Source organism: Culex pipiens, chromosome 2 (genome assembly GCF_016801865.2).
Source record: "Culex pipiens pallens isolate TS chromosome 2, TS_CPP_V2, whole genome shotgun sequence".
Lineage (NCBI taxonomy): Eukaryota > Metazoa > Arthropoda > Insecta > Diptera > Culicidae > Culex > Culex pipiens.
The window spans coordinates 168,570,892-168,583,970 of NC_068938.1; the positions used below are offsets into that span (position 1 = coordinate 168,570,892).

General features: G+C 38.4%; 2 protein-coding genes across 2 annotated transcripts; one reads left to right on the forward strand and one right to left on the reverse strand.

The window, feature by feature from the left end:
- Positions 1-8,961: 8,961 nt before the first annotated feature.
- LOC128092802 (uncharacterized) lies at positions 8,962-9,895 on the reverse strand. Its single transcript, XM_052707514.1, has 2 exons — positions 9,531-9,895; positions 8,962-9,471 (listed from the first exon to the last, which is right to left on the reverse strand). Exons 1-2 carry the CDS (start codon positions 9,865-9,867, stop codon positions 9,029-9,031), a joined length of 780 nt encoding a protein of 259 aa, XP_052563474.1. The 5' UTR covers positions 9,868-9,895; the 3' UTR covers positions 8,962-9,028.
- Positions 9,896-10,684: 789 nt separating this feature from the next.
- LOC128092803 (uncharacterized) lies at positions 10,685-11,524 on the forward strand. Its single transcript, XM_052707515.1, has 2 exons — positions 10,685-11,015; positions 11,073-11,524. The coding sequence occupies exons 1-2, from the start codon at positions 10,685-10,687 to the stop codon at positions 11,501-11,503; spliced, it is 762 nt and encodes a 253-aa protein (XP_052563475.1). The 3' UTR covers positions 11,504-11,524.
- The last annotated feature ends 1,555 nt before the right edge of the window (positions 11,525-13,079 follow it).

The following is a 13,079-nucleotide window of genomic DNA, read 5'->3' on the forward strand; positions in this document are numbered from 1 at the left end:
CTCGATTATCTCCGGACTGGATGAACGGCTTAGGACCGTATTAGTCTCATACGATCGGTCTTGGTTTCTCATTGGTTTCTATTTCAAATCAGCAAGTTTAGTAAAGTACTTCAAAAGTTATGCTAAAAACGTTACTTAATCCACCTTAAGGTGGTTGGTGCCTTCCTCTCATTTATAGAGTGATTACAATCCCTTAAAGTGTCCACATGGTTTATGGATCTCCCCTAACGTGATCGCAGCACCTAAGAGGTCCTAATAAAAATAAGTGACGAGTAAAAAAAAAACAGACTTCCTACAGACTTTTTGTAGAGATTATACAGACACTGCCTTTCAGGAAAATGGCATCCCTCTACAAGGCTTTTTTCGTGGCGATCAGACGGGACCATTTGAGGTTATGTAAATTCAGACCATTTTATAAACTGCATGTAATTTTAGTAAGGTAAGTCAGATCTTGAAAATACTTAATCCACAAGAAAGGTCTTCTCATATGCTTTCTAAAAATATGTAGCATGTGAGGGTTTCATGAAAAAACCACCCTTTTTACCATAATTTTAATTTAATATGAAACAGTTTTTTTTAACATTACTTTTTAAATACATGATCAAACTGCATGAATTTAAATAGCAACTTAGGGGACGTTAAGACGGATCGATTAAAACCATTCCGGCCAAAATCGGTTGAGCCTGTGACAAGATATTCCAGTGACATTGATTTGGTACACATGTCTACATACAGCCAAACACACAGACATTTGCTCAGCTGGTGATTCTGAGTCGATATGTACAAATGAAGGTAGGTCTAGGAGATCTAACTAAAAAGTTCGTTTTTCGAGTGATTTTATAGCCTTTCCTCAGTAAAGTGAGGAAGGCAAAAACGATTTTGGCGTATGTCCGGAAGATTGTAAAAAGGGTGGTTTTTGCAAGAAAACCTATCATGTTATACATTTTCAGAAAGGTATTGAAAAGACCTTTCCAATTAGCCCAAAACATCGAAGATCTGACAACCCTATCAAAAGTTATTAGCTCTTAAGTGCTATTTATACACTTTTTGGAGGCCGGATCTCAGATATTTCAATAAAAATGAAGTCCGGGTCCATCATGCGACCCATCGTTAGTTAGATAATCAAAAGACTTTTCAAATGAAAAAAAAAAAAACATCGAGGATCTGACAACACTATCAAAAGTTATCAGCACTTAAGTGTTATTCATACACTTTTTGGAGGTCGGATTCCAGATATTGTGATAGAAATATTGTCTGAATCTTCGATGTGAACTATCGTTGGATAAGGTTTTTATCAGACCTTGCCGATGAGCCAGAAATATTGAAGGTCTGCGAACCCTATCAAAAAAATGAGTAATAAAGTTGATTTGATAAACATATTAAGGGGGAATGTTGCTATTTTTACTGGATGTATTGACTTTATGAATATGAGGAAGGCACCAACCACCTAAAGGTGGATTAAGTAACTTTAAAAAAAAAAATTGGCGTGTAGATCAGATCCTTGTTCAAGTTTTGACATTTTAACATTGTAGTTTTGAACAATCTAAAGCACGGTACAGGCCCTCTTTTTTTTTGAAAAACCGGCCTCAGAAAATTATATTCTTTTTTCGTGCGGGAAGGGGTTAAAGGGCGGAGCCCCAGCTCCTGTTACTTCCAATCGCTTACCGGAACAGGCCCTTGAGGCCTCTAAAAGGTTTTTTTTTGTAATTTTTGTTTGTAATGCTATACTTTGGAAGACAATTCGGACAAAACTAGAAAATGATCTGGCAAGCCTGATTCAAGTTATGACCACTTATGTGATATTTGTGTACTTTTTAAGCTAATAAGTACGAAAACCATGACCGGATCCATCAAACATCTCATCGTTGAAAATGCAGGACTAAACCAATCGTTTCCAAACTTTGGGGAGTTGTTTAGGACCCCAAAAGGAACTAAAATAATGCTGTGCTGGAAAATCGATTTTGATATTACACCCTAATGAAGCATACACAATTTGAATAAATGTATGAAGCATGCAAATTTTCGCTTCGTATGATACCCATGTTTTGAATATTTTCGAAAAAATCGGTTATTTGTGAAAATTTTAGTATTTTCTTAAACAAAATCTCTAATATTTTGAAAAAAACTAACTTAATCCACCTATGTGGTTGATGCCTTCCTCACTTTTTACCAATAATGGGTAATATGAGTGGTTTGGAGACATATTTCAGGTATTTTTTTAGAACCAGAAAAATCAGTACACATAAATAACTGAAGTGGTCATAACTCGAGACAGGGTTGCCAGATCTTCAATGTTGTGGACTCGTTGGAAAGGTCTCTCGATTACCTAACCAACGATGGGTTGAATGATGGATCCGGACATCGTTTACATACATTTAAGTGAGATCCGGCTTGAAAAAAGTACAAAAATATCACTGAAGTGGTCATAACTCGAGACACCTAATTTCGATTACCTAACCAACGATGGGTTGGATGATGGATCCGGACATCGTTTACATACATTTAAGTGAGATCCGGCTTGAAAAAAGTACAAAAATATCACTGAAGTGGTCATAACTCGAGACAGGGTTGCCAGATCTTCAATGTTGTGGACTCGTTGGAAAGGTCTCTCGATTACCTAACCAACGATGGGTTGAATGATGGATCCGGACATCGTTTACATACATTTAAGTGAGATCCGACTTGAAAAAAGTACAAAAATATCACTGAAGTGGTCATAACTCGAGACAGGGTTGCCAGATCTTCAATGATGTGGACTCGTTGGAAAGGTCTCTCGATTACCTAACCAACGACGGGTTGGATGATGGATCCGGACATCGTTTACATACATTTAAGTGAGATCCGGCTTGAAAAAAGTACAAAAATATCACTGAAGTGGTCATAACTCGAGACAGGGTTGCCAGATCTTCAATGTTGTGGACTCGTTGGAAAGGTCTCTCGATTACCTAACCAACGATGGGTTGAATGATGGATCCGGACATCGTTTACATACATTTAAGTGAGATCCGACTTGAAAAAAGTACAAAAATATCACTGAAGTGGTCATAACTCGAGACAGGGTTGCCAGATCTTCAATGATGTGGACTCGTTGGAAAGGTCTCTCGATTACCTAACCAACGATGGGTTGGATGATGGATCCGGACATCGTTTACATACATTTAAGTGAGATCCGGCTTCAAAAAAGTACATAAATGTCACTTAACTCAAGACAGGGTTGCCAGATCTTCATTGTATTGGACTCGTTGGAAAGGTCTCTCGATTACCTAACCAACGATGGGTTGGATGATGGATCCGGACATTGTTTACATACATTTAAGTGAGATCCGGCTTCAAAAAAGTACAAAAATATCACTGAAGTGGTCATAACTCGAGACAGGGTTGCCAGATCTTCAATGTTGTGGACTCGTTGGAAAGGTCTCTCGACTACCTAACCAACGATGGGTTGGATGATGGATCCGGACATCGTTTACATACATTTAAGTGAGATCCGGCTTCAAAAAAGTACATAAATGTCACTTAACTCAAGACAGGGTTGCCAGATCTTCATTGTATTGGACTCGTTGGAAAGGTCTCTCGATTACCTAACCAACGATGGGTTGGATGATGGATCCGGACATTGTTTACATACATTTAAGTGAGATCCGGCTTCAAAAAAGTACAAAAATATCACTTAAGTGGTCATAACTCGAGACAGGGTTGCCAGATCTTCAATGTTGTGGACTCGTTGGAAAGGTCTCTCGACTACCTAACCAACGATGGGTTGGATGATGGATCCGGACATCGTTTACATACATTTAAGTGAGATCCGGCTTCAAAAAAGTACATAAATGTCACTTAAGTGGTCATAACTCGAGACAGGGTTGCCAGATCTTCATTGTATTGGACTCGTTGGAAAGGTCTCTCGATTACCTAACCAACGATGGGTTGGATGATGGATCCGGACATCGTTTACATACATTTAAGTGAGATCCGGCTTGAAAAAAGTACAAAAATATCACTGAAGTGGTCATAACTCGAGACAGGGTTGCCAGATCTTCAATGATGTGGACTCGTTGGAAAGGTATCTCAATTACCTAACCAACGATGGGTTGGATGATGGATCCGGACATCGTTTACATACATTTAAGTGAGATCCGGCTTCAAAAAAGTACATAAATGTCACTTAACTCAAGACAGGGTTGCCAGATCTTCATTGTAGTGGACTCGTTGGAAAGGTCTCTCGATTACCTAACCAACGATGGGTTGGATGATGGATCCGGACATTGTTTACATACATTTAAGTGAGATCCGGCTTGAAAAAAGTACAAAAATATCACTGAAGTGGTCATAACTCGAGACAGGGTTGCCAGATCTTCAATGATGTGGACTCGTTGGAAAGGTATCTCAATTACCTAACCAACGATGGGTTGGATGATGGATCCGGACATCGTTTACATACATTTAAGTGAGATCCGGCTTCAAAAAAGTACATAAATGTCACTTAACTCAAGACAGGGTTGCCAGATCTTCATTGTAGTGGACTCGTTGGAAAGGTCTCTCGATTACCTAACCAACGATGGGTTGGATGATGGATCCGGACATTGTTTACATACATTTAAGTGAGATCCGGCTTGAAAAAAGTACAAAAATATCACTGAAGTGGTCATAACTCGAGACAGGGTTGCCAGATCTTCAATGATGTGGACTCGTTGGAAAGGTATCTCAATTACCTAACCAACGATGGGTTGGATGATGGATCCGGACATCGTTTACATACATTTAAGTGAGATCCGGCTTCAAAAAAGTACATAAATGTCACTTAACTCAAGACAGGGTTGCCAGATCTTCATTGTATTGGACTCGTTGGAAAGCTCTCTCGATTACCTAACCAACGATGGGTTGGATGATGGATCCGGACATTGTTTACATACATTTAAGTGAGATCCGGCTTCAAAAAAGTACAAAAATATCACTTAAGTGGTCATAACTCGAGACAGGGTTGCCAGATCTTCAATGTTGTGGACTCGTTGGAAAGGTCTCTCGACTACCTAACCAACGATGGGTTGGATGATGGATCCGGACATCGTTTACATACATTTAAGTGAGATCCGGCTTCAAAAAAGTACATAAATGTCACTTAAGTGGTCATAACTCGAGACAGGGTTGCCAGATCTTCATTGTATTGGACTCGTTGGAAAGGTCTCTCGATTACCTAACCAACGATGGGTTGGATGATGGATCCGGACATCGTTTACATACATTTAAGTGAGATCCGGCTTGAAAAAAGTACAAAAATATCACTGAAGTGGTCATAACTCGAGACAGGGTTGCCAGATCTTCAATGATGTGGACTCGTTGGAAAGGTATCTCAATTACCTAACCAACGATGGGTTGGATGATGGATCCGGACATCGTTTACATACATTTAAGTGAGATCCGGCTTCAAAAAAGTACATAAATGTCACTTAACTCAAGACAGGGTTGCCAGATCTTCAATGATGTGGACTCGTTGGAAAGGTCTCTCGATTACCTAACCAACGATGGGTTGGATGATGGATCCGGACATCGTTTACATACATTTAAGTGAGATCCGGCTTGAAAAAAGTACAAAAATATCACTGAAGTGGTCATAACTCGAGACAGGGTTGCCAGATCTTCAATGATGTGGACTCGTTGGAAAGGTATCTCAATTACCTAACCAACGATGGGTTGGATGATGGATCCGGACATCGTTTACATACATTTAAGTGAGATCCGGCTTCAAAAAAGTACATAAATGTCACTTAACTCAAGACAGGGTTGCCAGATCTTCATTGTAGTGGACTCGTTGGAAAGGTCTCTCGATTACCTAACCAACGATGGGTTGGATGATGGATCCGGACATTGTTTACATACATTTAAGTGAGATCCGGCTTGAAAAAAGTACAAAAATATCACTGAAGTGGTCATAACTCGAGACAGGGTTGCCAGATCTTCAATGATGTGGACTCGTTGGAAAGGTATCTCAATTACCTAACCAACGATGGGTTGGATGATGGATCCGGACATCGTTTACATACATTTAAGTGAGATCCGGCTTCAAAAAAGTACATAAATGTCACTTAACTCAAGACAGGGTTGCCAGATCTTCATTGTATTGGACTCGTTGGAAAGCTCTCTCGATTACCTAACCAACGATGGGTTGGATGATGGATCCGGACATTGTTTACATACATTTAAGTGAGATCCGGCTTCAAAAAAGTACAAAAATATCACTTAAGTGGTCATAACTCGAGACAGGGTTGCCAGATCTTCAATGTTGTGGACTCGTTGGAAAGGTCTCTCGACTACCTAACCAACGATGGGTTGGATGATGGATCCGGACATCGTTTACATACATTTAAGTGAGATCCGGCTTCAAAAAAGTACATAAATGTCACTTAAGTGGTCATAACTCGAGACAGGGTTGCCAGATCTTCATTGTATTGGACTCGTTGGAAAGGTCTCTCGACTACCTAACCAACGATGGGTTGGATGATGGATCCGGACATCGTTTACATACATTTAAGTGAGATCCGGCTTCAAAAAAGTACAAAAATATCACTGAAGTGGTCATAACTCGAGACAGGGTTGCCAGATCTTCAATGATGTGGACTCGTTGGAAAGGTCTCTCGATTACCTAACCAACGATGGGTTGAATGATGGATCCGGACATCGTTTACGTACATTTAAGTGAGATCCGGCTTCAAAAAAGTACAAAAATATCACTTAAGTGGTCATAACTCGAGACAGGGTTGCCAGATCTTCAATGTTGTGGACTCGTTGGAAAGGTCTCTCGATTACCTAACCAACGATGGGTTGGATGATGGATCTGGATATCGTTTAGATACATTTAAGTGAGATCCGGCTTCAAAAAAGTACAAAAATATCACTTAAGTGGTCATAACTCGAGACAGGGTTGCCAGATCTTCAATTTTTTGGACTCATTGGAAAGGCCTTTCAATTACCTAACCAACGATGGGTCGGATGATGGATCCGGACATCGTTTACATGCATATAATAGAGATCCGGATATTTGTGAAAACACATTTTTATACATAACTTTTGAACTACTTATCGAAACTTCAAACAATTCAATAGCGATGTATGGGACCCTAAACCAAGTCGAATGTAACTGGTTTGATCAAAATCGGTTCAGCCAGTGCTGAGAAAACTCAGTGAGAATTTTGGTCACATACATACATACACACACACATACACACACACATACACACACACATACACACACACACATACACACACACATACACACACATACACACACACATACACACACACAGACATTTGTTCAGTTTTCGATTCTGAGTCGATATGTATACATGAAGGTGGGTCTAGGAGCTTTTAATAAAAAGTTCATTCTTAGAGCAGGATTATAGCCTTACCTCAGTGAGGAAGGCAAAAACTTGAAAAAATCAATTTGTTTGATGCAAATTATGTAATTTTGAGTACTTTTGAAAAATACGGTATTTTGTGAAAATTTTAAAAAATCGCTTCGTTTGATACCCTTATTGCAAATTTTGAAAATATGAGTATTTTCGAAAAAATACGGTAATTTTCCAAAAAAACTAATACATTGGAAAAGCATACAAAATTTCAACTCGTTTGATTGCAAATTATGAAAATTTTAGTACTCTTGAAAATATACGGTATTTTGTGAACTATTTTGAGTACATATTTATATTTTCAAACTACCTACATTTTCAAAAAATATATTCTTAGTGAAAGCATTCAAAATTAAACATGATATGGTTGAATTTTTCAATTTTATAAAGTTTTAAATTTAAATAGAATTATCGAAATAACGATAACGATAACACAGTTCAACAAAAAATCAAATGTTTCTTGTCTCTGAGACGAGAATATGCTGCTGAATCCGAATCCGGGTCCAGAATTGCTCCAAATGGTCCCAATTTTGAGATACACCCGTTTGAAATGTTAGTTTAGGCCAAAATTAGCTACTTTGTCGACTATTTTACAAAAGAACTATTGAATAAACAACTCAACCAATACATGTATCTTAAAGTTCACGTTTTCCCCTTTCTGAAACACCCCTGGTTTTAAAAAATGATGGTTTCTACGCATATTTATAGCCATTTTAAAATTATAATTTGACTTGCATGCAAGTTGGGAAAACTTGAATGAGAACCAACTGAAAATATAATTTTAAAATGGCTATAAATATGCGTAGAAACAATCAAATTTTAAAAACCAAGGGTGTTTCAGAAAGAGGAAAACGTGAACTTTAAGATACATGCATTGGTTTAGTTGTTTATTCAATAGTTCTTTTGTAAAATAGTCGACAAAGTAGCTAATTTTGGCCTAAACTAACATTTCAAACGGGTGTATCTCAAAATTGAGACCATTTGGAGCAATTCTGGACCCGGATTCGGATTCAGCAGGCAAAAATCTACTGGGAACACATATACTCGTCTCAGAGACAAAATCTTGTTGGACTGTGTAATGGTTTTCGTTATCGTCAGACTATAGTATTATCGACGATAATTTTATCGATTAACAACCTTGCAAAATCGGTTAAGGTTTAGGGGCACTATTGATCGATGAAGTTTGCATGGAAAAAATCGCGAAAATGTATAAAGAAAAGAAAAAAATCAAAATTCCACCAAAAAGGGGTGTTAAACGTGTCGGATCATTGTCAAGTGTGAGATTCTTTTTTAAAATTTTATTAAAAACGACTTTGTCCAAAATCGCAAAACGATCCGAGTTAACCCTGCCGAGTTATTAGCGATTTAAAGAAGACGTGTTTGTATGAAAATTTTTAGCGACTCTTTAACCTCCTCCATAACTGATTTGGCTCAAAATTGACACAGTTACCTACTTTTTCCTAAGGCACCGAATCAAAAGGATTCCTTGATATCGTTTTCTTATTGACCACGCAAGTAAAAGTGGTGACTGTTTGATTTAATTTGATTGGAATATTAAACATAGTGATAACTTCAATATTTTTATTTCATCATAATATATAAATCAATTTATTCCATAATTTTAACGCCTACATTTTACAAACCCCCGTCTCAGCGTCAAACGTTTTACCCGAGTTGCATATGCTTGAGCCAGACTCGAACCCACTTCCGTTTTCCCAGCACTCGTAAAACACCGTCGGGTCTTCGCTGTCCGGGAATCGTCCCGCAGCGGTACACTTGTAGACGCACTTGTGACCATCGAACTCGGTTCCCGGGGAACACTTTCCAACCCGGATCATCGATGGCACGATGTAATCAAAGATCATGCAAAATCCAAAGAACTGCTTGCTGGTGCCATACGGAGACAAAATTTCATTTTTGTTGCAGGAAATCTTCATACAGTCGGCATCGGATTTCTTGAGCTTGCACAGAGTTGTTTCCGGGTTGAAGACGAATCCGTCGGGGCATCGGTAAACATCGGAAGGTAGGTTGGCAGCGTCGCAGTAGTGGTACAGGTTACATGCCAACGCATCTGTTCAAAGATAATCGTTACATTAAGTTGATCTTATCAAAAATCACATCGTAACTTACCTGGATAATATCCAGACCCAAGACAATGAATTTGATTCGGAATACAGTGATCCCCGAGTGATGGTGTTGCAGAACATTCACCATTGTTACAGAACGGCTTTTCTGGATTCAAAAGTTCGCAATCCCGGTACACGGTTCCAACCGGACCCATGCAGGCTTGGATCGAGGTGCAACTATCACAACTGGGAGGAAGAAAGTTCACTCCATCGCACTGTTGCGTGCTTCTGGCGAGCGATCGTCTGGCACCGGCCTTTGCTGAGGACACCAACGTTCCGGGAACGTCAGCTTGGGCGAACCCAACCAGGACGATCGCAAGAAGCAGCAGTTTCATGAACATCTTGACGGAACAAACTGAGAATGTTAAGCGTTGACAGGATCTTTTATAGCATATAAGGGTGGGATAATTGTTTGCTGAAGATAGCGCTGCTGAAATGATGGAACAGACGAAATTCGCAGCAAAGAAAACATCTTCCGTACACCCACACGAAGGATCACTGACATCGAATAAATTGAACTTTTTTTTTCATCAAACACTTGGATCACGGTAAATGTATCAAAACAAGATGCCCCCAACTTTGATAAAATATGAAGGACTCGACTTTGTCAAGACTTTAAAAAATATTTTCTTGGATCGTTTTGAAAAAATGACATATCACATGGAATTGCACCGTGTGGATAAATTATTTATATTTTTTCATGGTTATCCCTGCATTTTCATTTTTTGATTAGAAGATTTCCTAATTTGTTTTTCATCACCTTTACACGGAAACATGTAAAAACAGTCCCAAATTCCAAAACGAACTTAATGTTACACTAAAGTTGCTCTAAATCACTTGAGTTGCTGTGTTATTTCAACAGCTCTTCTAGGCTAATCTTATCTGACCTTCCTTTTGGCAAAACAAACAATCAGCTATGCATTTTATGTTTTCGTTTACAAAAATCATCTCAATCAACACTTGAAATATCTTCAGGTACTGTTTAGCATCACTTTACTCGGTGTGATATGAAGGATGTTTCTGCAGATTAGTTTTATCTGGTTGAAAATTTCATCTGTTTACCTCTGAACAATGTAAACTCCAACCAAATTTTACCACAATCATCTCAGATATAAAAACCTCGTCAGATAGTAACCAACTTCAGTGAACGGAATCAAAATGAAGCTGCTGGTCCTAGCCGTGTTGGTCCAGCTGTCCTTGGTTCGGGCCGATGTCCCCGGATCGTTCGTTAACCGAACCCTGCTGGGCATGCAACCGGCATCGCTGTCGACGGGCATGTGCGACGGCCATCGATACTACACCAACTGCGGAATGGGATCGTGTTATGACGTGCAGGTGTGCCTTGGACCATCGACCGAGTACCGATCCTGCAGCATGTCGAATCCGGATAAACCGTTCTGCAACAACGGGGAATGCTCGGCAGAACCCGTGTTCAGCCAGATGTGCTGGCCAACTCAAATTTACTGCACCTCTGAAGGATGGTTTCCAGGTAAGAGTTCTGCTTGAAATCATTCTTGAAAAAAGAAACAACTTCCATTTCATTTAGATCCCAAAACATGTTCCATTTACCACTCCTGCGAGGGTCCGTACAGTATGTCGGACGTATACCAGTGTCCGTCCGGGTACGTTTTCAACCCGGAAACCACGTTCTGCAAGAAGAAGCAAACCGACGAGGACTGCATAAAGCTAGATTGCAGGCAGAAAACGGCTCTGACGCCCTTTGGTAATAGCAAGAAGTACTTTGCATTCTGCAACCCGATGGGTATTTCGACCTACGACATCAGAGTGTACCAGTGTCCAGCGGAAACGGAGTTCAACGGAAAAACTTGCGTGTTCAAATGTCCCGACCAAGGTCGATTCGCAATGGTATCGAACTCTAAAGTTTACTACGAGTGTGCGGCTGCCGGGGAGGATGGAGTAGCTGAAGTTTGCGAAGAAGAGCTAGTTTATGATGGTGCGACAAAGGTTTGCGTTTAAATGAAAATCTGAAATATAAATACGTTTAAAAGTTCAAAAACCTCATTTTATGATTCAAAATAAGTTAAACTAAAAAAATTCAATATGTTTTTCAATAGAACAGCTCTATGAATGGGTTATTCTTTAACATTGAAAATCCATACAGTATCCCAGCTCTAAGGCGGACTCTTTAAACATATTTTATTCAAAGATAATAAGCTTGGTCATGACTTGGCTCAGATCGAGGATAACTATGAACTTTGGTGTCCCCAGCAACACGTGCACCATATTTTTTTCAAAAAAATTTCAACAGTGCTGTACTGCCCCTGATCGCATAAATGTCCTATATGAGCAATTCTCTACCAAAACCGGATATGGATTTTATTTGTATTTTTTTATTTGGCTCAAACTTTGTGGGGGCCTTCCCTATGACCAAATAAGCTATTTTGTGTCATTGGTTCACCCATACAAGTCTCCATACAATTTTGGCTGCTGTCCATACAAAAATGGTACGTACATATTCAAACAACTGCAACTTTTGAGTGAATTTTCTGATCAATTTGGTATCTTCGGCAAAGTTGTAGGTATTGTTGAGGACTATTGAAAAAAAAAAAATAGGTACACGGAAAAAATGCAGATATTTAATTAACTTTTTTTAACTAAAACTCGATTTCCCAAAATACTTATTTTTTTTATTTTCGAGATTTTTTGATATGTTTTAGGGGACAAAAATCCGCAACTTTTGAGCCATAGAGAAACATGGTCAAAAAAGCTGCCACAGAGTTATGAATTTTTGAAAAAATACTGATTTTTGGAAAAAATCGAAATTTCATGCAAAAACAAACTTGACGTTATTTTTTTAATGCAAAATTGAATTTGCAATCGAAAAGTACTTTACCGATTTTTTGATAAAGAGCTCCGTTTTCAAGATATAGCCAACGAAAGTTTGATTTTAGCGAAATATTTGCAGTTTTTCGATTTTTAAAAATAGTAACCATGAGTGACAATATCTAAAAAAAATATTTTTGAAAAGTTCAGAAAATTTGCTATAAAATTGTCTAAAAGACATTGAAGAATGGACCTATGGTTGCTAAGATCCAACCGCTTTAAGAAAAAGAAACACGAAAATTGATGTTTTCTTGTTCTTGTTTTTTTTGTTTTTGCATGAAATTTCTATTTTTTCCAAAAATTACAATTTTTCATCTCTATGGCTCAAAAGTTGGGGATTTTTGTCCTCTAAAACATATCAAAAAATCTCGAAAATCAAAAAATACGTATTTTGGGAAATTGAGTTTTTGTGTAAAAAAAGTTGATTAAAAAATCTGCAATTTTTTTCCGTGTACCTATTTTTTTCTCAATAGTCCTCAACAATATCTACAACTTTGCCGAAGACACCAAATTGATCAGAAAATTCACTCAAAAGTTTCAGCTGTTTGAATATGTACGTACCATTTTTGTATGGACAGCAGCCAAAATTGTATGGAGACTTGTATAGGTGAACCAATGTCACAAAATACCTTATTTGGTCATAGGGAAGGCTCCCACAAAGTTTGAGCCAAATCAAAAAATATAAAAAATAAAAATGGTCGAAATCGGC

Excerpts from the sequence above, each read along its gene's own strand:
- LOC128092802 (XM_052707514.1), bottom strand. The coding sequence starts at position 9,867 with ATGTTCATGAAACTGCTGCTTCTTGCGATCGTCCTGGTTGGGTTCGCC. Across the intron at positions 9,472-9,530 it reads TGGGTCTGGATATTATCCAG|ATGCGTTGGCATGTAACCTG; the intron begins GTAAGTTACGAT and ends ATCTTTGAACAG.
- LOC128092803 (XM_052707515.1), top strand. The coding sequence starts at position 10,685 with ATGAAGCTGCTGGTCCTAGCCGTGTTGGTCCAGCTGTCCTTGGTTCGG. Across the intron at positions 11,016-11,072 it reads CTCTGAAGGATGGTTTCCAG|ATCCCAAAACATGTTCCATT; the intron begins GTAAGAGTTCTG and ends CATTTCATTTAG.